Source organism: Pongo abelii, chromosome 19 (genome assembly GCF_028885655.2).
Source record: "Pongo abelii isolate AG06213 chromosome 19, NHGRI_mPonAbe1-v2.0_pri, whole genome shotgun sequence".
In the NCBI taxonomy this organism is placed as follows: Eukaryota; Metazoa; Chordata; class Mammalia; order Primates; family Hominidae; genus Pongo; species Pongo abelii.
The window spans coordinates 46,044,309-46,069,880 of NC_072004.2; the positions used below are offsets into that span (position 1 = coordinate 46,044,309).

Here is a 25,572-nt window from a genome sequence, read left to right on the forward strand (position 1 = left end):
TGTATTTTTAGTATTTTTGTATTTTTAGTGGAGACGGAGTTTCTCCATGTTGGTCAGGTTGGTCTCAAACTCCCAACCTCAGGTGATCTGCCCACCTCGGCCTCCCAAAGTGCTGGGATTACAGGTGTGAGCCACTGTGCCCAGCTGAGATTTTATTAAAAGGAAAATTTTTTTTCTTTTTTTGTAAACATGCTGTTATTATTTCATAACAGGACTGTCATTCCATTTTTATTATTTTTCCTATCAGTGGACCTAGTTATTTCCAGTTTTTTGCTATAAGTATTTTTACTTGTGTTTCTTTATGGACATATGTGAAGTTTGTAAAATATTAATATTTACCTAGCTGTAAAATTATGAGGTCTTCTTAGAGTATTGGATCCATAGGCTGATAGGTAATAACAAACTTTCCACAAGATGATTGTATCAATTTAGCCTTCCAAGCAGTATATGAGTTTCTGTTATTCCATATCTTGACCAATAATTGGCATTGTGAGACTTTATATTTTTGCCTAAATGTAGCTTGTTGTGGTTTTATTTATTTGTTTGTTTGTTTTTGAGACAGGGTCTCACTCTGTCACCCAGGCTGGAGTACAGTGGCACAATCATGTCTCACTCCAGTCTCAACCTCCTGGGCTCAAATGATCCTCCCGCCTCAGCCCCCAAGTAACTGGGACTTCAGGCATGTGCTTCCACAGCCAGCTAAGTTTTGTAATTTTTTGTAGAGATGGGGTTTTGCCATGTTGCCTAGGCTGGCCTCAAATTCCTGGGCTCAAGTGCTCCACCCGCTTCGGCCTCCCAAAGTGTTAGGATTATAGGCATGAACCATCATGTCTGGCCTTGTTGTGGTTTTAGATTGTATTTGCCATATTACAAATTAGGTTGAATATTTATAGTACATATTTTTGGCTATTTATGTTTCTTCTCCTGTAGAACGCTTATTTATGTCTTTTACCCATTTTTCTATTGGGTGGCTAATTAACATACAGAATATATGCAGGATCCCTAAAAATTAATGGAGGTTCTGTATACTGTATGTTAATTATCTCTTGGTTATTATGAATGATGTATGGTTGTGGGAAACTTATTGAATCTTGAATGTTTTATCTTTGGCATTGATTTAAAAACATGCCATTTCTTCAAAGGAGGCAGACTTTTTAATATCAGACTGGGAAATATAGAACACATGGTTCAATAAAGAAAAGAAGGGAGCCCAGGCGCAGTGTCTCACGCCTATAGTCCTAGCACTTTGAGAGGCTGAGATGGGAAGATTGCTTGAGCTCAGGAGTTAAAGATCTGAGATATGGTGAAAGCCCATCTCTACAAAAAATACAAAAAATTAGCCGGACATGGTGGTGTGCACCTGAAATCCCAGCTACTTGCGGGGTGGAAGGAAGAGGATGGCTTGAACCCGGGATGTGGAGGCTGCAATAAGCCGAGATCACGCCACTGCACTCCAGCCTGGGTGACAAAGTGAGACCCTGTCTCAAAAAAAAAAGAAGGGAGCTAATGATGTGATGGCATATTTTCTATGGCCCTCCCAAGAATACCCCATATTCAGCATGTGGGCCTGTCTGCTTGGTCCAAAATGGCTCCGTTCAAAGTTTTTAAGCAGTGATGCTGAGAGAAGTCATTTTCTGTTTTTTACCTAACATAAAGCTTTTCTCCCTAGGTGGATGATGACTTTACAGCCCAAGATTACAGGCTCCAGTTTCGTAAATGTACTTCAAATCATTTTGAGGATGTATATGTAGGTTCTGAAACTGAATTCATAGTATTGCACATAGACCCCAACGTTGATTACCAGTTCAGAGTCTGCGCCCGAGGAGATGGTCGACAGGAGTGGAGTCCTTGGAGTGTCCCCCAGATAGGTCATTCCACATTGGTGCCTCATGGTATGCTGCTAACCTTTTCTCTCCTGAAGCCTAACTATATATTAGAATACCTGTATTCTGTGCTAAGGGCAGCACACTGACAACCAGCTATTCTAAGCATAGATCCTGAATTGATAAGAACAACATGCACCATGTCTTTTACTCAGATTACCTCATGTGATTTTTGTTTTCATCAGTTCTTATCTTCAGAGTCCAAAAAAAAAATGCTGGACAAGATTTTTAGCCTCACTGAAAACCAAAGATTGAAAATATTATGTAGGACACTGATGCTCCTTTTTCTTCTTCTTTTTTTTATATTTTAATGTTATTTAGTTATTTTTTTTGAGACAAGGTCTCACTCTGTCGCCCAGGCTGGTGTGTGGTGGTGCAATCATGCAGCCTGACCTCTAGATCCTTCTGCCTCAGCCTCCCAAGTAGCTGGGACCACCTGCATGCACACCACACCTGGCTAATTTTTTATTTTTTTGTAGAGACTGGGTCTTGTTATGTTGCCCAGGCTGGTCTCAAATTCCTGGGCTCAAGCAATCCTCTTGCCTTGACCTCCCAAACTCCTGGGATTATAGGCATGCGCCACTGTGCCCAGCTGATGCTGATTTTCCAAACTCTCAAGAAATACCTGGAGAGAGACATTTTCTTAAAAGTCATGATTTGAGGGCTGGGCATGGTGGCTCACACCTGTAATCCTAGCACTTTGGGAGGCCAAGGCAGGCAGATCACGAGTTCAGGAGATCAAGACCATCCTGGCTAACACAGTGAAACCCTGTCTCTACTACAAATACCAAAAATTAGCCAGGCATGGGGCACCTGTAGTCCCAGCTGCTTGGGAGGCTCAAGCAGGAAAATGGCTGAACTTGGGAGGCGGAGCTTGCAGTGAGCCAAGATCGCACCACTGCCCTCCAGCCTGGGCAACAGAGTGAGAATCTGTCTCAAAAAAAAAAAAAAAAAAAAAGTCTTATGATTTGAAATTGATCTCTCTCCTGCATTCTTTTTTAGAAGATGTAGACTCATTTATTAATTAGATTTTTGTCAGGTTGGAATAAGTTCAAGCAATTATGCTTGTACCATGATTTTATTAGATAAGAGATAACACTTGTTTGATTTATTATGTCAAAATTATGCAGGAATATACTAAAATCTTTTTTGTAATTTGTGGGACTGATCATGATACCCTGTTAATGGAATCTTTTATTTTATTGAACTTGACCATGGCCCCTAAGAGTAGTCTCCCATTTCCACGTTTTATTTAACGTGTCTGTATTGAAGATATCCCTCAAGAGATTCTAACAGTTTTCAATATCTTTGCTTTGAAAAAGAGTGGACAGCTGGTTTTGAGGGGTACAGTCTGAGCAGTCGAAGAAATATAGCACTCCGGAACGATTCTGAATCATCGGGTGTTCTCTACTCCAGAGCTCCGACTTATTTCTGTGGGCAGACATTAACATTCAGGCAAGTAGATATTAAAACATCTCACCTGCCTCAGGAAGCAGAGTGAAGTGCCTAGAGCATACATAAGCTTTGAATTCAAAACATCCTGAGTTTATTCCATCATTTATAGGCAGTGTTATTGTGGGAAGGCTTCTTTATTTCCTGTAGCTGTAGTTTTCTCATTTGTATTCATAGGGTTATTACGTAGATTAACTGGGAAATGTATATAAAATGCTTGTTATTTAATATGTTTATATCTCTTTTCCTCTTGGTAAGTAGAGGTAAGTAGAATATCTCTCAAAAGTCAATCTTAGGCTGGGCACAGTGGCTGACGCCTGTAATCCCAGCACTTTGGGAGGCCGAGGCAGGTGGATCACCTGAGGTCGGGAGTTCGAGACCAGCCTGACCAACATGGAGAAACCCCATCTCTACTAAAAATACAAAATCAGCGGGGCATGGTGGCACATATGCCTGTAATCCCAGCTACTTGGGAGGCTGAGGCAGGAGAATTGCTTGAATCCAGGAGGCAAAGGTTGCAGTGCGCTGAGATCATACCATTGCACTCCAGCCTGGGCAACAAGAGCGAAACTCTGTCTCAAACACACACACACACACGCACACACATAAATATACAGACACACAAAATTAAAAAGTAAATCTTAAAAATTTAGAGGCCTGGCCAGGCACGGTGGCTCATGCTTGTAATCCCAGCTCTTTGGGAGGCTGAGGCGGGTGGATCACGAGGTCAGAAGATCGAGAACATCCTGGCTAACACGGTGAAACCCCATCTCCACTATAAATACAAAAAATTAGCCGGGCATAGTGGTGGGTGTCTGTGGTCCCAGCTACTCGGGAGGCTGAGGCAGGAGAATGGCGTGAACCCGGGAGGCGGAGCTTGCAGTGAGCCGAGATCACGCCACTGCACTCCAGCCTGGGCGACACAGTGAGACTCCGTTTCAAAAAAAAAAAAAAAATTTTAGAGGCCAAGAGACTGGACGCAGTGGCTCACGCTTGGAATCCCAGCACTTTGGGAGGCCGAGGCGGATGGATCACTTGTGGTCAGGCGTTCGAGACCAGCCTGGTCAACCTAGTGAAACCCCATCTTTACTAAAAATACAAATATTAGGCCAGGTGCAATGGCTCCCGCCTGTAATCCCAGCACTTTGGGAGGCTGAGGTGGGTGGATCACGAGGTTAGGAGATCAAGACACCATCCTGACCAACATGGTGAAACCCTATCTCTACTAAAAATACAAAAATTAGCTGGATGTGGTAGCGCACACCTGTAATCCCAGCAACTAGGGAGGGTGAGTCAGGAGAATCACTTGAACCCGGGAGGCAAACGTTGCAGTGAGCCATTGCACTTCAGCCTGGCAACAGGGCGAGACTCCATCTCAAAAAAAAAAAAAAAAAAGTTAGCCGGGTGTGTTGGCACACACCTATAATCCCAGCCACTCAGGAGGCTGAGGCATGAGAATTGCTTGAACCTGGGAGGCGGAGGTTACTGTGAGCTGAGATCGCGCCACTGTACTCCAGCCTGGGTGACTGAGCGAGACTCCGTCTCAAAAAAAAGAAAAAAAGCCTGGGCCGGGGGCAGTGTCTCACGCATATTATCCCAGCACTTTGGGAGGCCAAGGTGGGCAGATCACGAGGTCAGGAGATCGAGACCATCCTGGCCAACATAGTGAAACCTCGTCTCTACTAAAAATACTAAAAATTAGCTGGGTGTGGTGGGGTGCACCTGTAGTCCCAGCTACTCGGGATGCTGAAGCAGGAGAATCACTGGAAGCCTGGAGGTGGAGGTTGCAGTGAGCAGAGATCGTGCCACTGCACTCCAGCCCGGGAGACAGTGCGAGATTCCATCTCAAAAAAAAAAAAGCAAAAAAATTTACTGGCCAAGAATTTGTTTTGTCCTTTGTGAATCATTAACAGCAAGTCTTTGTAAGAGACAACACTGTAAACATATTATGTATATGCTACTCTCTAAAGTAAAACTGAAAGCAAGCCTCCCCTACCACTAGTTAATGTTGTTTCTCTACCCATTTCTTTCTGTAATGGAAAAGTTTCTTTTTTCTTGTTTTCATGTTATCTGAGATGTATTCTTTATAGTCATGTTTCTGAATAGCTCTTCGTAGAAACTAAAGACCAGTTTTGATTTAGAGAACTAAAGTTTGCCTGATTTTCACCATACTCACCTTCGTGTAACAAGCTCTCCTCTAAGTTTTAAGTCTTGAGATGGGATTTTATTGTGAATGCTTGACCCAAGTTCTTCTTGTTCTCAGGCCCTTATTATTTAAGGCATGGAGAATATCTGAATATTTTGTCTAAGCCAGTGTTGCTGTATTCCTCTCCAGCTAAGTAATTTGAATTGTCAGCAGTTGTCAGATTATACTAGTTTACGTTTTGTCTAATTTTTGACACCTCTTCTCACCCCTTAATGAAGAAAGAATGACTCAGTAAACAGAAAAATACCAACAGAGAGAGAGAGAGGAAAAAAAAAAAAAAGACCAATACCTAAAATCTGTTTAATTATTCCCCAGGTAATCATGAGTTTTCTGTACTTACATACTCCTTCTCTGCTTATGTCCCTTGTTTACAGAAACACTTCGGTTAGTGACTCTCCTGAGAACAAGGTATTTCTGTGCAATGACAGAGCTTCCTAACTTGATAAATTCAGGCCAGATATCTCAGACTGCAATAATGATGATAATAATAATAATTGCAGTTAATATTTAAACAGTATTTACTATGTGCCATGTACTGTCTTAAGTATTTTACTTGTATTAACTCATTTGATTTTCATAGTAACCCAGTGAGATAGATGTAGTTATTTATTTTAGGGATGAGGAAACTGAGGCATAGAGAAGTTATTTACCCAGTGTCACACAGCTAGTAAATGCCAAAACTAGGGTTTAAATCCAGGCAGTTCGACTCCAGACTGGTCTGTATTGCTTCTTTTTCATCTTTTTCATGGGAGAGTTAACATGATTCTAGTTAGTGTTGAAGTCTACAACTTCTCTATTATTGTGTCCATAGCTCTTTAACTTTTACCTCTTATGACCTTTCACCACTTGATCTGATGCTCTCCTGCTTTTTAAATTCTTCCTCCTTGGACACATGGTGATGTCTGATAGATTGCATAGTTAGGTTTATTTCTTAGATCATTCAGTAAATATTTATTAAGATATTGGAAATTATACAAATTGATTTAAATTCACCTCTGCTGACCGTGATGTGAAAGACACATTAGGTCTCAATAAACTGTTGAGTCTGTCTGGCCTCTCCTAAAGATGCATCACCAGGCCGCACTTGGCAGGGTGATTAACTGAAATTCAGTTAAACTCAATATAATTGTAGCCAGCCTTTTGCATTTTCGTCATTTTTTTCTTTGTGGAATGAAATGTTTTCTCCCCTTGTTTAAAGGAATTTCAGGCATCAGCAGTGAAGCCAGAGATATGAATGCAAGGGGGACTCCATGCATAAGGGCATAAGGGAGGAGCAAGTCGCCTACTTGAATCAAGAGAAACAATATTTAGTTTTTTGAGGGTACTTAAGGGCCTAGTAGTTAGAAGGGAGACTATACTCTTGAAGGCACTACTTTAGCCGGGCGTGGTGGCTCACGCCTGTAATCCCAGCACTTTGGGAGGCTGAGGTGGGCAGATCACAAGGTCAGGAGTTCGAGACCAGCCTGGCCAATATGGTGAAACCCCATCTCTACTATAAATACAAAAATTAGCCGGGTGTGGTGGCGTGTGCCTGTAGTCCCAGCTACTCAGGAGGCTGGGGCAGGAGAATCGCTTGAACCCAGGAGGCAGAGGTTGCAGTGAACCGAGATCACGCCACTGTACTCTAGCCGGGGCAACAGAGTGAGACGCTGTCTCAGAAAAAAAAGAAGGCACTACTTTGTTATTTATCCCAGTCAGTCCCTGCTGAAGCTTCTGGAAGGCTTGGAGCTGCTGAAGCCGGAGAAACCTGTGATACTGGCTGGATTTTAAGTCTCTAGACCCACTCTCATTAGATGCCCAGGTCTGCTAGCAACCCCCTCCTTCCAGGTCTCCCTCACTTCCTATATGAACATTCCTGCTCTTTCCTTGCTTCTAAGATTTTCTGATTTTTTAAAAAGGTTTATTTTCTTTCTTTCTTTTTTTTTTTTTGAGACAAAGTCTCATTCTGTTGCCCAGGCTGGAATGCAATGGCACAATCTCGGCTCACTGCAACCTCCACCTCTCAGGTTCAAGCGACCCTCTCACCTCAGCCTCCTGAGTAGCTGGGACTATAGGCGCCTGCTACCACGCCCGGCTAATTTATTGTGTTTTTAGTAGAGATGGGGTTTCACCGTGTTAGCCAGGATAATCTCAATCTCCTGACTTCGTGATCCGCCCACCTTGGCCTCCCAAAGTGCTGGGATTACAGGCGTGAGCCACTGCGCCCGGCCTATTTTCTTTCTCATTCCCCTCCCCAGCTCTCCCCCTCTTTTTGTTTAAGACAAGGTCTTGCTCTGTCGCCCAGGTTGAAGTGCAGTGGCATGATCTCAGCTCACTGCAATCTCCACCTCACAGGTTCAAGTGACCCTCTCACCTCAGCCTCCTGAGTAGCTAGGATTACAGGAGCCACTACCACACCCAGCTAATTTTTGTATTTTTTGTAGATATGGGGTTTCACCATGTTGCCTAGGGTGGTCTCAAACACCTGAGCTCAAGTGATCTGCTCACCACGGCTTCCCAAAGTGCTGGGATTATAGGCGGGAGCCACCGCACCTGGCCCTGATATATGTTTTTTTTTTTTTTTGGAAGACGGACTCTCACTGTGACTCCCAGGCTGGAGTGCAGTGGCACAGTCTTGGCTCACTGCAACTTCCACCTCTTGGGTTCAAGCGATTCTCCTGCCTCAGCCTCCCAAGTAGCTGGGATTACAGGTGTGTGCCACCATGCCCAGCTAATTTTTTTTTTTTAAGTAGAGACGGGGGTTTCACCATATTGGCCAGGCTGACCTCAAGTAATCTGCCCACCTCGGCCTCCCAAAGTGCTGGGATTACAGGTGTGAGGCACTGCACCCAGCCGATCTTGTTTTTAACCATATTTTTACTTCTCTTTACCACTGTTTTTCTCTAAAAAAGAGAGAAAGCCTACAAAAGTTAACTGGGTGTGGTGGTGTGTGCCTGTAATCCCAGCTATTCAGGAGCTGAGGCAGGAGAATTGACTGAACCTGAGAGGTGGAGGTTGCAGTGAGCAGAGATCGCGCCACTGCACCTCAGCCTGGGCGACAGAGCAAGACTTCATCTCAAAAAAAAAAAAGAGAAAGCCTGTCGTCACAAGTGGCATGCGCCTGTAGTCCCAGCTACTTGGGAGGCTGAGGTGGAAGGATCGCTTGACCCAGGAGGCAGAGGCTGCGGTGAGCCAAGATTGTGCCACTGCATTCCAGCCTGGGTGACAGTGACGCCCTGTCTCTAAAAAAGAGGGAAGGTGCTTTAGGTGCTAACAGCCTTCTTTAATCCTAATAGTCTAGGAGGTAGGCTGTTACTGTCTTTCTTTTACAGATGAAAAAATGAAAGCAGAGAGACTAAGTGGGTTGTCAGGATTCAGATCCTGGCAGTCTAACTCCAAAGTCTGTGCTCTTAACCACTGTGTTACCTACCTCTCACTAATAACGTTAGGTGGGAAATCAAAGGAAGAATAAGACTATTCTTCATTAACTTTTTCCTTCAAAGGACATTAAAAAGTCGATGTTCCAGTTACCTATTGTTGTGTAAGTACTTCATAACATAGTGGCTTAGAAGAACTATAGGCATTTATTTTGCTCAGGAAACTGCAGTTTGGGCAGAACTTGGTGAAGACAGCTCGTCTCTGTTTCATGTGGTATAAGGTGGAGTAGTTCAACTAGAGATGACTAGTCTTCTAGTCTGCTTCAAAGATGGCTCACTCACATGGCTGGCAGTTTGGTTCTGATTCTTTGTTCCTCTCCGTGTGGGCCTCTCCGTGGGCTGTTTGGGCTTTCTTACATCATGGTGACTGGACTCCAAGAATGAGCATGCTAAGAGATAGGAAGTATAAGATGCCAGTTTCTTAAAACCTGGGACTGGAAACATGTAGTATTACTTCTATCATATCCTTTTTTTTTTTAATTTATTTTATTTTTTTATTTTTTATTTTAAGACGGAGTCTCATTCTGTTGCCCAGGCTGGAAAGCAATGGCACGATCTCGGCTCACTGCAACCTTCACCTCTCAGGTTTACGTGGTTTCCTGCCTCAGCCTCTCGAGTAGCTGGGATTACGGGGACCCGCCACCATGCCCCGCTAATTTTTGTATTTTTAGTAGAGACGGGGTTTCACCATGTTGGCCAGGCTGGTTTCAAACCTCCGACCTCAGGTGATCTGCCTGCCTTGGCCTCCCAAAGTGCTGGGATTACAGGTATGAGCCACTGCACCCAGTCAAAACTACTTTTTTTTTTTTTTTTTTTTTGAGATGAAGTCTCGCTCGTCCAGGTTGGAGTGCAATGGCACGATCTCAGTTCACTGCAACCTCTGCCTCCTGGGTTCAAGCGATACTCCTGCCTCAGCCTCCTTGGGATTACAGGCGCCTGCTACCACACCTGGGTAATTTTTGTATTTTTGGTAGAGATGGGGTTTCACCGTGTTGGCCAGGCTCGATCTTCTGACCTCATGATCCACCCACTTCCGCCTCCCAAAGTGCTAGGATTACAGGCGTGAGCCACTGCACCCGGCCCAAAACTACTTTTCTAAAATGTAAGGACAGTTCTCCTGATTAACTCCAATCTTTTCTCTTTGCATGAAGCTGATTGTTTTATTCAACCCTTATTCCACACAGGTGGTATTTGTAGTGCCTGCTATTGTAGGGAGTGCAAAGTTTAAGAGAGAAAAAAAAAAGCAGAACCTTTGGCTCAATAGCAAATAAGCAGTTTGTAAATTAATGTAAGAAAGATCCAGACTGCTGTGGAATATAGAAGAAGGAAAGGTTACTTCTAGATCAACAATTGGTGAAGTCTTTATCTGAAGTAGAGCTGGAAAGGACAGTTGGTGGGGCCAGAAAAGCAGGAACCAAAGTTATGGAGATAGAGAAAATGCATGGCCGGGTGCAGTGGCTCATGCCTGTAATCCCAGCACTTTGGGAGGCTGAGGCAGGCGGATCACGAGGTCAGGAGATCGAGACCATCCTAGCCAACATGGTGGAACCCCGTCTCTACTAAAAATACAAAAATTAGCTGGGTGTGGTGGTGCGCACCTATAATCCCAGCTACTCGGGAGGCTGAGTCAGGAGAATGGCTTGAACCCACGAGGCAGAGATTGCAGTGAGCTGAGATCGTGCCACTGCACTCCAGCCTGGCGACACAGTGCGACTCCATCTCAAAAAAAAAAAAAAAATTGCAAAGAACAGCAAGAACTGAGTCTGGATGGGGTTAATAGAGACAGGGAGTATAATTGAAGAGAAACCTAGAAAAGTAGGATGTTCTCTGGACAGGCTGTGTATATTTCTTCTTTAATTCCTGAAGGAAATACCTCTTTTGGAGGTCACCTATGCCCACTTATAAGGGGGACATTTGATACCACGTACAGAAATCTTTTTTTTTTCTTTTTGCCCAGCTGAGGTGCCATGACACAGAGATCATTTTTTTTCCCTGACGAAAGGCTCAATAGCCTCACCAAGTAAAACTAAATCAGTTTTCATAGTTTCAGGGGTCATCGTATGTATGTGACTTCTCATGCATTCATAAAGTTAAACTATGCAAAATAATATCAGCCAGATGCATTTTTTTTAAGCCCTACTATGTGTCAGTTCCAAGTACTTAACTAAGTTAATGCTTGTAAATCCTTATTACAGTCTCGTGAGTCAGACATATTTTTTTAGATATGGAAACAGACATAAAACAATTAAGCAACCACACCATGCTCTGTGGCTTATGCCTGTAATCCTAGTGGTTTGGGAGGCCAAGATGGAAGGATTGCTTGACGCCAGGAGTTTGAGATCAGCCTGGGCAATATAGTGAGACGCTGTCTCTACAAAAAATTAAAAGTTAATAACTAGGTATGGTGGCTGCCTGTAATCCCAGCACTTTGGAAGGCCAAAGTAGGAGGATCACTTGAGCTGGGGTGTTCGAGACCAGCCTGGGCTGCATGGTGAGACTTTATCTGTATTGAAAAAAAAAAAAGAAAAAAAAAATTTTTTAATTGAGCAACTAGGCCGGGCGCGGTGGCTCACACCTGTAATCCCAGCACTGGGAGGCCAAGGCGGGTGGATCATGAGGTCTGGAGTTTGAGACCAGCCTGGCCAGTATGGTGGAACCCCATCTCTACGAAAAATACAAAAATTAGCTGGGCGTGGTAGTGGGCGCATGTCATCCCAGCTACTCGGGAGGCTGAGACAAGAGAATCGCTTGAACCCGGGAGGCAGAGGTTGCAGTTAGCTGAGATTGCGCCACTGCACTCCAGCCTGGGTGACAGAGCAAGACTCTGTCTCAAATAAAAAATAAATAAAATAAAAATAAACAACTTGTCTGAGGTTACATAGATCATGAATAGTGATGCTGAGATTCAAATCTTGACTGTCTGGACTGTTTGGACTCTGTTTTGACTCTGGGTGAGATGAGAGGCCATTGGAGGATACTGAGCAAATGAATGACATCATCTGACATTTTGCAAGTCATTTTAGTTGCTGTGTAGAAAATAGCCTGTAAAAAGGTACAGATACAGGTGGGGAGACTAGTTAGGAAGCTTTGTAATAATCTTGGTGAGACCCGATGGTGGCTCGGACCAGAATGGAGCAGTGGAAGTAATGGTAAGTGGTCGGAATTTGGATATGTTTTTTGTTTGTTTGAGACAGTCTCACTCTGTCACCCAGGCTGGAGTGCAGTGGCACGATCTCAGCTCACTGCAACCTCTGTGTCCTGGGTTCAAGTAATTCTCCTGCCTCACCCTCCCTAGAAACTGGGATTACAGGGGTATGCCAGCATGCTTGGCTAAGTTTTGTATTTTCAGTAGAGACAGGGTTTCACCATGTTGCCCAGGCTGGTCTTGAACTCCTGAGCTGCCCACCTCAGCCTCCCAGAATGTTGGGATTACAGGTGTGATCCACTGCTTCCAGTCAAAATCTGGATATGTTTGGAAGGAAGAGCTGACAGGATTTACTGACAGATTGTAGGATGTGAGAAAAGGGTCAAGTATGACCTCAGGGTTTTTGGACTAAGTAACTGGAAGGATAGAATTGCCATTTACTGAAGTATGTAAGGGTGGTCCTTCTTGAAATTTTGCATGAGTAGGTGGGAAATAGTATCTCATTGTATTTGTTATTTTCCCCAGTTTTCAGTGAGGTCATAAATCTTTTCATGAATTTCTTGGCCATACTGGTTTGTGTGTCTATGAATCGCCTGACTATATACTTCACCTGTTTTTCTTTTGGATTGTTTGTTTCCCATTCATTTATTGATTGTCATATGCTACAACATGGATAAGCTTTGAGGACATGATGCTAAGTGAAATAAGCCAGTCACAGAAGGACAAATACAGCATGATTCCACTTACATGAAGTATCTAAAGTAGTCAAACCATTAGAAAGAGGAAATTGAATGATGCTTGTTAGAGGTTTATAAAATTCTCTACTTACTGATAATAGCTATATTCTGCAACATCTCGTCAAATCCTTTTTTTTTAAAGAGATGGGGTCTCGCTGTGTTGTCCAGGCTGACTTTAAACCCCTAGCCCCGAGTGATCCACTTCAGCCTCCTGAGTAGCTGGAACTACAGGCATATACTACTGTGCCTAGCAAAAATCTTTTTTTTTTTTTTTTTGAGACAGAGTCTCGCTCTGTCGGCCCAGGCTGGAGTCCAGTGGCACAATCTCGGCTCACTGAAAGCTCAGCCTTCCAGGTTCACGCCATTCTCCTGCCTCAGCCTCCCGAGTAGCTGAGACTACAGGCGCCCACCACCATGCCCGGCTAATTTTTTTTGTAGTTTTAGTAGAGACGGTTTCACCGTGTTAGCCAGGATGGTCTCAATCTCCTGACCTCATGATCCACCCACTTCAGCCTCCCAAAGTGCTGGGATTACAGGCATGAGCCACCGTGCCCAGCGTGCCTAGCAAAATTCTAGACTTCTTTGAGGTCATTTTTGTCCAGATTTCTTCTCAAAATAATTGTCCAGAATATTAAAAATATAGACCCTTCCATACCTATTTATTAATAATTGTCATAAAACAGGCTGGGATTACAGGCATGAGCCACCCCCACCTGGCCTGCACATTTGAAAGAATAGCTATCAGGTTGGGCACGGTGACTCACATCTGTAATCCCAGCACTTTAGGAGGCTGAGGTGGGTGGATTGCTTGAGCCCAGGAGTTTGAAACCAGCCTGGGCAACACAGTGAAACCCCATCTCTATGAAAATTTTAAAAATTAAAAAAGAATACCCAAAGGATTATAAATCATGCTGCTATAAAGACACATGCACACGTAGGTTTGTTGTGGCACTATTCACAATAGCAAAGACTTGGAACCAACCCAAATGTCCAACAATGATAGACTGGATTAAGAAAATGTGGCACATATACACCATGGAATACTATGCAGCCATAAAAAATGATGAGTTCATGTCATTTGTAGGGATATGGATGAAGCTGGAAACCATCATTCTCAGCAAACTATCACAAAGACAAAAAACCAAACACCGCATGTTCTCACTCATAGGTGGGAATTGAACAATGAGAACACATGGACACAGGAAGGGGAACGTCACACACCGGGGCCTGTTGTGAGGTGGGGGGAGGGGGGAGGGATAGCATTTGGAGATATACCTAATGTTAAATAATGAGTTACTGGGTGCAGCACACCAACATGGCACATGTATACATATGTAACAAACCTGCACGTTGTGCACATGCACCCTAAAACTTAAAGTATAATAAAAAAAATTTAAAAAGAATAGCTATCTCTCCCAGTGTTTATGGACTAGCATTGTACTGGGAAAGTCTCTGTATGATGAGTCACCTTCACCAGTCAGCCCAACTGGATGTTCTGGGGGTCTCTGAAATTTTTTTGGCAGGTATGATTTCTCTGGGCCTCTGCCTGCATTTTCTGTATTCAAGAGGCTAGGTAGTTACTTTTTTGGAAGTTTGTAATTTCTTGTTCCTTCTGGTGTCTGTCTGTGAGTCATGCTGGCTGCAGCAAGCTATGGCCCACTTTTCCTTGTTCTCAGCAACCCTCAGGGATCCAAAATTTGCCACCTCCATCAGTGCTCCAAGAGAGGCAAGACATAAACGAGTCTCAGCCAGCCCTCTGGAGAGCCGGAACACCAGTCGCCATGCTCTGCTATTCTCCCTCCCTCCTGAGGGAGAAGTCATAAGCTCAGGTGTTCTGGCCTGGCCCTGAGTTGTGCTGGTGTCGGGGAGGGGTTAATCAGGAAAGTTAAAATTATTATTCTTACCTGTGTCAATTTGCTGTGCTTGGCTTTGTGCTCGTCTGGGGTACTGCAACTTTTTTTTTTTTTTTTTTTTTTTTCTTGAGATTGTCTTGCTCTGTTGCCTGGGCTGAAGTACAGTGGCGTGATCCTGGCTCACTGCAACCTCCACCTCCTGGGTTCAAGGGAATCTCCTGCCTCAGCCTCCTGAGTAGCTAGGAATACAGGTGCCGACCACCATGCCTGGCTAATTTTTGTATTTTCAGTAGAGACAGGGTTTCACCATATTGGCCAGGCTGGTTTTGAACTCCTGACTTCAAATGATCTGCCCACCTCAGCCTCCCAAAGTGCTGGGATTACAGGTGTGAGCCACCATGCCCAGCCGGGAAGTGCAACTTTTTAACTAGATTTTGGAATTCTCATGAAAGTATTTAGGTTTGTATATGTTAAATCAGTGTTTCTGTGGGAGAACGAGGGCTGAGACTTCCTCTTCTTTCTTGCTGACGTCTTCCTCCTCCCCATAAAACTTTTTGAGATGGAGTCTCACTCTGTCGCCCAGGCTAGAGTGCAGTGATGCGATCTCGGCTCACTGCAAATTTCGCCTCCCGGGTTCATGCCATTCTCTTGCCTCAGCCTCCCGAGTAGCTGGGACTACAGGTGCCCACCACCACACCCGGCTAATTTTTTGTATTTTTAGTAGAGACGAGGTTTCACCATGTTAGCCAGGATGGTCTCGATCTCCTGACCTCGTGATCCGCCTGCCTCAGCCTCCCAAAGTGCTGGGATTACAGGTGTGAGCCACTATGCCCGGCCCCTCCTCCCCATACTACTTCTTTAGACTGCTCAGATATGAAATAACTTCAGAAACCTATCCAAATATTTATTACGATCCTGCATGTTTGCTATTTCACAATCAATGACATTTTGAGGCCACATTGACTATAAATAATAACATCTGTCTTTGGAAAAGCCACATTCTGTTTCACACTAATTTTTTTTTTTTTTTTTTTGTCCTTACAAAGTTGGCTTTCTGGATGGAGAGAATGATGTGTCTGGCAATAGGGATCTGTACATTTCCTATTTCAAGAGCACACAAAGTATTGACATCTGAAATGAAAACACAAAAGGAAAAGCTTAAACTTGCCACATAGAAAGTTCTTCAAGCTTGAATAGTGTCTTCATAACCATAATGGGTTTTTTTAGGATTATAATAGTTCTTTTTAAATGCTTTATTTACTTAACAAATAGTAATCAAATCATTGCAAATTCTTATATGGAAGATTTAGGCGCTGGCAGCAATAGTTACATAAATTATAATGTCAACTATGACAGACTTTCTATGTGTCTAGAGCTAGAATATAAAATAGAAGTGTGCCATCATGGCTACAAATGGTTAAGAATATAGATTCTAGGCCGGGCACGGTGGCTCACTCCGTAATCCCAGTACTTTGGGAGGCCAAGGAGGTTGGATCACCTGAGGTCAGGAGTTCCAAGACCAGCCTGAGCAGCATGGTGAAACCCTGTCTCTACTAAAAATACAAAATTAGGCCAGGTGTGGTGGCTCACGCCTCTAATCCCAGCACTTTGGGAAGCCGAGTCAGGCGGATCACCTGAGGTCAGGAGTTCGAGACCAGCCTGACCAACATGGTGAAACTCCGTCTCTACTAAAAATACAAAACTAGCTGGGCATGGTGGTGCATCCCTGTAATCCCAGCTACTCAGGAGGCTGAGGCAGGAGAATCGCTTGAACCCGGGAGGCAGAGGTTGCAGTGAGCTGAGATCGCGCCATTGCACTCCAGCCTGGGCAACAAGGATGAAACTCCATTTCAAAAAAGTAGATAGATAGATAGATAGATAGATAGATAGATTGATTGATTGATTCTAGAGTCAGAATGCCTGAGTTTGAGTCCTGGTTCCACCAGTCATCAGCCAGGTAATCGGGATCAGGTTATTTAGCCATTTTTAATCTTTTTTTCTTTTCGTGCCTCATTTTCCTCACCTATAAAATGGGTATGTTAAAAATAGCACCTACCAGCTGGGCGCAGTGGCTCACGCCTATAATCCCAGCACTTTGGGAGGCCGAGGTGGGTGTTTCACAAGGTCAGGAGTTCAAGACCAGCTTGGCCAAGATGGTGAAACCCCATCTCTATTAAAAATACAAAACTTAGCCGGGTGTGGTGGCGGGCGCCTGTAATCCTAGCTACTTGGGAGGCTGAAGCAGAGAACTGCTTCAGCCCAGGAGGCGGAGGTTGCAGTGAGCCAAGATTGCACCACCGCACTTCAGCCTGAGTGACAGAGTGAGACTCCGTCTCCAAAAAAAAAGAAAAAGCACCTACCTCATAGATTGCTGTAAGAATGATAGATAGATATAAAATAATTAGAACAGTGCCTGGAGTATAGCAAGAACTCAATCATGGTTGCTGTTACTATTTAGAAAAAAACAATTGTGGTGAGATTGCTCTTTTTAAGCTAGTGGCTGTTAGGTATCATTCATGTTATATTTTTAAAAGTATGAAATGACCTTTCTACTGCATCTACAGAGTTGAAACTGTGGGACAACCAGACAGAAGAGATAGCATAGGAGTGTGTGCAGAAAAACAGGATGGATATGACTCTCTGCAGCGGGATCAAGCTGTGTGCATTAGTACAAATGGTAAGAGATAAATAACTGTCATTCTCTTGGAAATATATGAATTATTTTAGTAATATATGAATCTGTTCCAGTTCCATACATTTATAGTAGGAGATGAGAAAATTTAGGTATTTTTCTTTTTCTTTTTTTTTTTTAAATTATGAAGTCTCACTCCATCACCCAGGCTGGAGTACAGTGGCATGATCATAGCTCGCTGCAGCCTCAAATTCTTGGGCCCAAGCCATCCTCCCACCTCAGCCTCCTGAGTAGCCGGGACTACAGGTGCATGCCACCCTGACTGGCTAAATTTTTTTATTTTTACTTTTTTGTAAAGATAAGTTGTTGCCCAGGTGGGTCTTGACTCCTGGTTTCCAGCAATCCTCCCACCTTGGCCTCCCAAAGTGCTGGGATTACAGGCGTGAGCCACCGTGGCTGGCTGAAAGTTTTGGTCTTAATGACATAATTTATGTGACTACCATGTACCAGGCTTTGTTCTAAACTCTTTACAAATAATAAATCATTCAGTCTACATCCCTAGTGCTGTTTAAAAATCACTAGCCAGAGGCCAGGCGCGGTGGATCACGCCTCTAATCCCAGCACTTTGGGAGGCCGAGGCAGGCAAATCACAAGGTCAGGAGTTCAAGACCAGCCCGGCCAACATAGTGAAACCCCATCTCTACTAAAAATACAGAAAATTAGCTAGGTGTGGTGGCGGGCGCCTGTAGTCCTAGCTACTTGGAAGGCTGAGGTAGGAAAATCGCTTGAACCTGGGAGGCAGAGGTTGCAGTGAGCCGAGATCATGCCAGGTGACAATGTGAGACTCTGTCTCAAAAAAAAAAAAAAAAATTCACTAGCAAGACATGTTAATATTTGGTGTTGTTGGCTGGGCACAGTGGCTCACGCCTGTAATCCTAGCACTTTAGGAGGCCAAGGTGGGTGGATCACAAGGTCAAGAGATCGAGACCATCCTGGCCAACATGGTGAAACCCCGTCTCCACTAAAAATACAAAAATTAGCTGGGTGTGGTGGTGCATACCTGTAATCTGAGAGGCTCAGGCAGTAGAATTGCTGAAACCTGGGAGCTGGAGGTTGCAGTGAGTCCAGATCATGCCACTGCACTCCAACCTGGGCAACAAGAGTGAAACTCTGTCTCCAAAAAAAAAAAAATTGTGTTGGTGAGTCAAGAATTCGGTAGAACAAGATTCTTTCTTGTTTATTCCATAAGAAACAGTCTTGCTATTTCACAGGAGGTAATTTTGTAACACTGTCAAGTTTCTTTTGATGACATTGATATGGGAAACTCATAGTCTCTGCTGGAAGAGTACAACCCTGGACAGAACTCTAAAATCTATGTCCAGTTGGCATTCCAGATTTTTAAAAATCTGAATTAGGAAATGAGCTGTGTTACTGGTAATCTAGAAACTATTTCAGATCTCTTAGTTATTGCTCACATGTAAATGACTCTTAACCTTAACATTTTAGGTGCAGTTTTTGTCAATGGAAAAGAAATGACAAATCAGTTACCCGCAGTTACTTCTGGGTCCACTGTCACGTTTGACATTGAAGCCGTGACTCTAGGAACCACCAGTAATAATGAAGGTGGACACTTCAAGCTTCGAGTAACTATAAGTTCAAATAATAGAGAAGTGGTTTTTGACTGGTTACTTGATCAGTCTTGTGGTTCTCTTTACTTTGGATGCTCATTTTTCTATCCTGGATGGAAAGTGTTAGTGTTTTAGATCGTTTGGGTGCTTGGCTTTGGTTTTCAGGGTCTAACGTAGCTGTCCTCAGCCCAGCGTAGTTGTAATTGCTTTAAAAAAAAAGTTGAATTCATCTCTAACTTAGGCCATTGGAAATGGAAAGTGTTTACTGGATTCATTTTGTAATATTTTAGCAAAAAGAGACTTGAATGTTGTGGACAAAATCATATAATTCAGTCAATTTTATTTTTAGCATACTGTTAAATATCACATCACAATAAAAATCAAATTGGCATTAAAAGTATGAGAAGATATAGAAAGTTCTATACCCTTCCACTGTACTTCTTAAAGTTGGTTATTAGACCAGGAAAACTTAATGTAATATTATTTTTAAAATCATCTTAAAGGATCCAAGTCCATGTAACTCTTTAGAATAAAACAAGAGGAATAGATCAGATAGAAGAAGCTGTGTAATGTGTTAATACATCCGCTCATGTGCTGTCCACATGAATGTGTTGACGGTGCTCTCCATGTTCAGGTATTTGTAAGCAGTGTTGACTTTTATCCCATCTTCAGTAATCTTTAAGTCCCCAAAACATAATAATTTTTTCTTTTTTTTTGAGACAGAGTCTCGCTCTTGTCACCCAGGCTGGAGTGCAGTGGTGTGATCTCAGTTCACTGCAACCTCTGCCTCCCAGGTTCAAGCGATCCTCCTGCCTCAGCCTCCTGAGTAGCTGGGATTACAGGTGTCTGCCACCACGCCTGGCTAATTTTTGTATTTTTAGCAGAGACAGGGTTTCACCATGTTGGCCAGGCTGGTCTTGAACTCCTGACCTCAGGTGTTCCACCCACCTCAGCCTTCCAAAGTGCTAGGATTACAGGCGTGAGCCACTGCAGTGGGCCAGTTTTTGTATTTTTTAAAATGCTTGACCAAGTGTCTAAAATAGGCAAGTTAGTACCTTTTGTTCTTTCATTGCAATTTGATTCAGTATAGGCTACAGTATTTTTACAGGGTAAAACTACTTATGGAAGTAGTATGCACAGCAGTGTTAGCCATTTCATATGTATGTAATATGCACATGTGTGTATCCAGCCTGCCTGTGACATGCATTTTACTCTTTGCAGAGAATGAGCTGCAGTCCAGTTTAATGTCAGTTTGATAAATGGTCTCTTTTTAGCAGATCAGAAAAATATAGGGTAAATACTTAACCTATTTTTTTTGAAAACTTAAATTTGTGTGTAAAATATTTATTTGAAGGACTTTAATATGTAAAAATAATTGTCTTCTATTCCAGCCTACAGATTTTATTTTAATGTGAATTATTTTTTTCATTTTTACCAGTAGTAAAAAAGTAGAAAAGCAAGTATGATATTTTTGTAAGATAATTTATTTGGGGATTCATGTTCCCTGTTAGACAATCATGACCTTTTCTACTTGTCTTTTTATGTATGAGTAGTAGATTTCCACTTGTTTAGGGATTAAGAAGATGTTCTAGAATGTAGATACCTTGTCCAGCCATCGGAATCAAAATAAAAAACTAAAAAAGTTCAGTGTGTGTACTTTTTTTCTTCTGTGAGATTTGGTGAATCCAGTTTTAACCTACTTTTCATTTGAAGGGAAAACAGGCTTCTTGTGGCTCCAGGCATTTTAGTAAGATATCATTGTTACTTGTGAAAGGGTACATGTACCTTCTTGTACTTTCTTTTAAAAACTTTTTTTTAAATATTTTTTGTAGAGAATGAGGGTATTGCTTTGTTATCCAGGCTGGTCTCAAACTTCTGGCCTCAAGCAATACTCCCCAGCCTTGGCCTTCCAAAGTGCTGGGATTATAGGCATGAGTGACCACACCCAGCTGGTTACTTGTACTTTCCTATATTCTGTGTCTGATACTGAGCATCTTGCCTGAGACAATGTGTGCAGAACGAATGTTGGATCAAATGAGGATAGACGAGTCGTTTTCTCCAGATATCTTCATCTCATTCCTTAAATTCATCAAATATTTGTTGAACGTATTTATTTCTTAGCCTCTCTAGGGAAATGACATCTTAATTTATACCTATAGAATCTGCCTGTTCACAGGAGTGCCTTAAACCTAATTTGAGACAGGAGTGGTAATATTTGGAACTCTGAAACTAATTTTTTTTTTTTTTTTGAGACAGAATCTCACTTTGTTGCCCAGGCTGGAGTGCAGTGGTGCAATCTTGGCTCACTGCAACCTCTGTCTCCTGGGTTCAACGGATTTCCCTGCCTCAGCCTCCCAAGTAGCTGGGATTACAGGTGTGCACCACCACACCTGGCTAATTTTTATACTTTTAGTGGAGATGGGGTTTTGCCATGTTGGCCAGGCTGATCTTGGACTCCTGGCCTCAAGTGATCCTCCCACCTTGGCCTCCCAAAGTGCTGGGATTACAGCCGTGAGCCACTGTGTCCATCCTTGAAACTAATTTAAATACTGATTTTTTTTCTTGAACCGTGAAGATTTTTTTTTTAAAAATGAACTCATTGGCTGGGCATGGTGGCTCACGCCTGTAATCCCAGCACTTTGGGAAGCCAAGGCAGGTGGATCACCTAAGATCAGGAGTTTGAGACCAGCCTGGCCAACATGGTGAAACACCTGTCTCAACTAAAAATACAAAAATTAGCTGGGCATGGTGGTGGATGCCTATAATCCCAGCTACACGGGAAGCTGAGGCAGGAGAATCACTTGAACCCTCCGGGAGGCGGAGGTTACGGTGAGCTGAGATCACATGATTGCAGTCCAGCCTGGGCAACAAGAGCAAAACTTTGCCTCAAAAAAAAAACCTCATTCTGTTCAAATAAGTAAGGGAACCTAGTACTCCAAACCTATGTGCTTGGAGGGAAGAGTTTATGTGATGATATGATCATAAGAATAAGAATTGATTTTTTGGCTGGGCATGGTGGCTTATGCGTAGCCATTTTTTATTCACTTAAAAAAAAAATCTGGCTGGGTGTGGTGGCTCACACCTGTAATCCCAGCACTTTGGGAGGCCTAGGCTGGTGGATCACCTGAAGTCGGGAGTTCGAGACCACGCTGACCAATATGGTGAAACCCTGTCTCTACTAAAATTACAAAAATTAGCTGGATGTTGTGGCGCACGCTGGTACTCCCAGCTACATGGGAGGCTGAGGCAGGAGAATCGCTTGAACTCGGGGGTTGGAGGCTGCAGTCAGCCAAGATCTTGCCACTGCACTCCAGCCAGGACAACAGAGCAAGACTCTGTCTCAAAAAAAAAAAAAAAAAAAAAAAAAAATTTAGCCAGGTGTGGTGGTGCCCACCCGTAGTTCCAAAGCTACTCAGGAGACTGAGGTGGGAGAATTGCTTGAGCCTGGGAATTCGAGGTTGCAGTGAGCCTAGGCAACATTGGTAGACCCCATCTCTTAAATAAACACAAACAAAACAAAGAAATAGACCAACTAGATAGATAACAAAAGCAAAATCCCCTGGATAATATCTACAGTAAGACTAGGTGACCACTTACCCCCTCAAATCCCAAAATACAAGCTAGTGAAGACGAACTACAAAGAGATGCAAGACCTGCCTGATCTCAGTGTCTGTGCAGGATGAAGAAGGCGCAAAGCCTGACAGATGTGAGAACAGGCGAAACCCCGTATCATCAACTGGAACTCCTGGAAAGCACCATGGAACAATTAAAAAGTAGCAGCTGAAACTCTAGAAATTTGTTTCCCTCCAATACTAGATGAGTGCAAGTGGGCCATGCGTGGTAAATGTGTTCAGGGGTGCTTAAGATCACTTTCAGGTTCAGTGTTCAGGGGTGCTTAAGATCACTTTCAGGTTCAGTGATTTGCCAGGACTCACAGAACTCAGAAAAGCTGTTAAACTCATAGTTACTATTTAGTAAAGCAAAAAGACACAGATTAAAATTAGCAAGTTTGGCCAGGACTGCTGGCTCACGCTTGTAATCCCAGTACTTTGGGAGTCCAAGGTGGGAGGATTGCTTGAGGCCAGGAGTTCAAGACCAACCTGGGCAACATGATGAGACCCCCATCTCTACCAAAAAAAATTTTTTTTAATTAGCCAGGCATAGCCAGGCATTAGCCAGCTACTCAGGAGGCTAAGGTGGGAGGATCACTTGCATTCAGGAGCTTGAGGCTACAGCGAGCTGGAGTATAGTGGCAAATGTAGTTCACTGTAAAAATAAATGGTCAGGCACAGTGGCTCACGCATGTAATCCCAGCACTTTGGGAGGCCGAGGCCGGCAGATCACGAGGTCAGGAGATGGAGACCATCCTGGCTAACACGGTGAAACCCCGTCTCTACTAAAAATACAAAAAAATTAGCCGGGCGTGGTGGCAGGCGCCTGTAAGTCCCAGCTACTCGGGAGGCTGAGGCAGGAGAATGGCATGAACCCGGGAGGCGGAGCTTGCAGTGAGCCGAGATCGGGCCACTGCACTCCAGCCTGGGTGACAGAACAAGATTCCGTCTTAAAAATAAATAAATAAATAACGTCTGGGTGCTGTGGCTCACGCCTGTAATCCCAGCCCTTTGGGAGGCTGAGGCAGGTGGATAAAAATACAAAAAATTAGCCGGGCATGGTGGCCGGTGCCTGTAATCCCAGCTACTCAGGAGGCTGAGGTAGGAGAATCACTTGAACCCAGGAGGCAGAGGTTGCAGTGAGCTGAGATCGCACCACCTACTCCAGCCTGGGTGACAGAGCAAGGCTCTGTGTCAAAAAGTAATAATAAATAAAATAAGCAATAGAAAAAGACATGCAGGGCAGGGGCCCAAAGACCAGGCACAAGCTTCCATTTATCCTCTCCCAGTGGAATCATGTGGACAGCACTTAGCTGCTCTTCAACAGTGTGTGACAGTATGAACAGAATATCATCAATCAGGGAACTTCACCTAAGTCTTGGTTTTTATCAGCAGCCAGTTATATAGGCATGGCTGTCCCCCTTTGTGGCTCACCTTAGTCCTCAGCCTTGCCTGAGCTCAGGCTGATACCACAAGGCTCAAGGCCCCAGGTAAACAAGGACAAGCTTATCAGGCAGGATATTGCCAAGGCCTACCCTTTCTTTAGGATCTGAAGGGTGTGGCCAACCCAGACCTGCTACTTAACCCTTTGCTGCACAGTAAGAAAATCTGAAGGACCTGGAGTGGTCTGGCTCTTACGGATTCTCAAAACTGACCTGCTAGACTGTTCTAGGATAGGCTCCGGCAATGAGGAAAAATTGGAGGGAGGAGAATTAAAATTGAGGATAATCAGCCGGGCATGGTGGCTCAAGCCTGTAATCCCAGCATTTTGGGAGACCAAGGTGGGCAGATCATGAGGTCAGGAGTTCAAGACCAGCCTGACCAACATAGTGAAACCCCATCTCTACTAAAAATACAAAAATTAGCTAGGCATGGTGGCGGGTGCCCGTAGTCCCAGCCACTTGGGAGGCTGAGGCAGGAGAATCGCTTGAACCCGGGAGTCAGAGGTTGCAGTGAGCTGAGATTGTGCCACTGCACTCTAGCACTCCAGCCTGGGTGACACAGCGAGACTCTGTCTCGAAAAAAAAAAAAAAAAATTTAAGGATAATACCTGACAGGAGATACTGTGATTGGGAAGGTGGTTTTCCAAGGGCAAGGCTTATTCGTTAGACTTTGGATGTATGGACCCCTGCGATTTCCTCAAATGTGGACATTTGAATGTCCAGTTTGTGGTAGTGAAGGGGCTGTGTGCTCTCCCCCTAAAAGTTTAAAAAAAAATGGAACAGAATAGATTCGAGGTGAAGGAAAGAAAAATCAAACCCAAAGTTGGGGAGAGGAATAGATAGAGACTAGAAATCCCTGAGGCCAGGCACAGTGGCTCACACCTGAAATGCCAGCACTTTGAGAGGCCAAGGCAGGAGGATCACTTGAGCCCAGGAGTTCGAGACCAGCCAGGGCAACATGGTGAAACCTCATCTCTATGAACATTTTAAAAATTAGCCAGACATGCTGGTGCACACCTGTGGTCCTGGCTGAGGCTGGAGGATCACTTGAGCCCATGAGGCAGAGGTTGCAGTGAGCCATGATTGTGCCACTGCACTCCAGCCTGGGCGACAAAGTGAGACCCTGTCTCAAAAAATAAATAAATGGGCCGGGTGCGGTGGCTCACGCATGTAATCCCAGCACTTTGGGAGGCCGAGGCGGGCAGATCACGAGGTCAGGAGATCGAGACCATCTTGGCTAACACGGTGAAACCCCGTCTCTACAAAAAATTAGCCGGGCTCAGTGGCAGGCGCCTGTAGTCCCAGCTACTCAGGAGGCTGAGGCAGGAGAATGGTGTGAACCCGGGAGGCGGTGCTTGCAGTGAGCCGAGATAGTGCCACTGCAGTCCGGCCTGGGCGAAAGAGCGAGACTCCATCTCAAAAATAAATAAATAAATAAATAAATAAATAAATAAATAAATAAATAAAATAAATGTAGAAACATAAAAAGGATTCAAGAGAAGGTAGTGAATATTGAAGACGGTAAAGATAATCAAACATACAGACAACAAAAGTCCTCAAAGAAGAA

The 25,572-nt window shown here is 43.8% G+C and overlaps 1 protein-coding gene across 2 annotated transcripts in view; it reads left to right on the top strand.

Annotated features, from left to right (window-relative positions):
* CRLF3 (cytokine receptor like factor 3) overlaps window positions 1–20,599 on the top strand; it is a 49,967-nt gene extending 29,368 nt beyond the window's left edge. For both annotated transcript variants that reach the window (XM_009251476.4, NM_001131694.1), the window contains 4 exon segments: window positions 1,670–1,892; window positions 3,206–3,338; window positions 17,257–17,369; window positions 18,831–20,599. In XM_009251476.4, the coding sequence (XP_009249751.1) occupies window positions 1,670–1,892; window positions 3,206–3,338; window positions 17,257–17,369; window positions 18,831–19,087 (726 nt within the window). In that variant the 3' untranslated portion in view covers window positions 19,088–20,599.
* The last annotated feature ends 4,973 nt before the right edge of the window (window positions 20,600–25,572 follow it).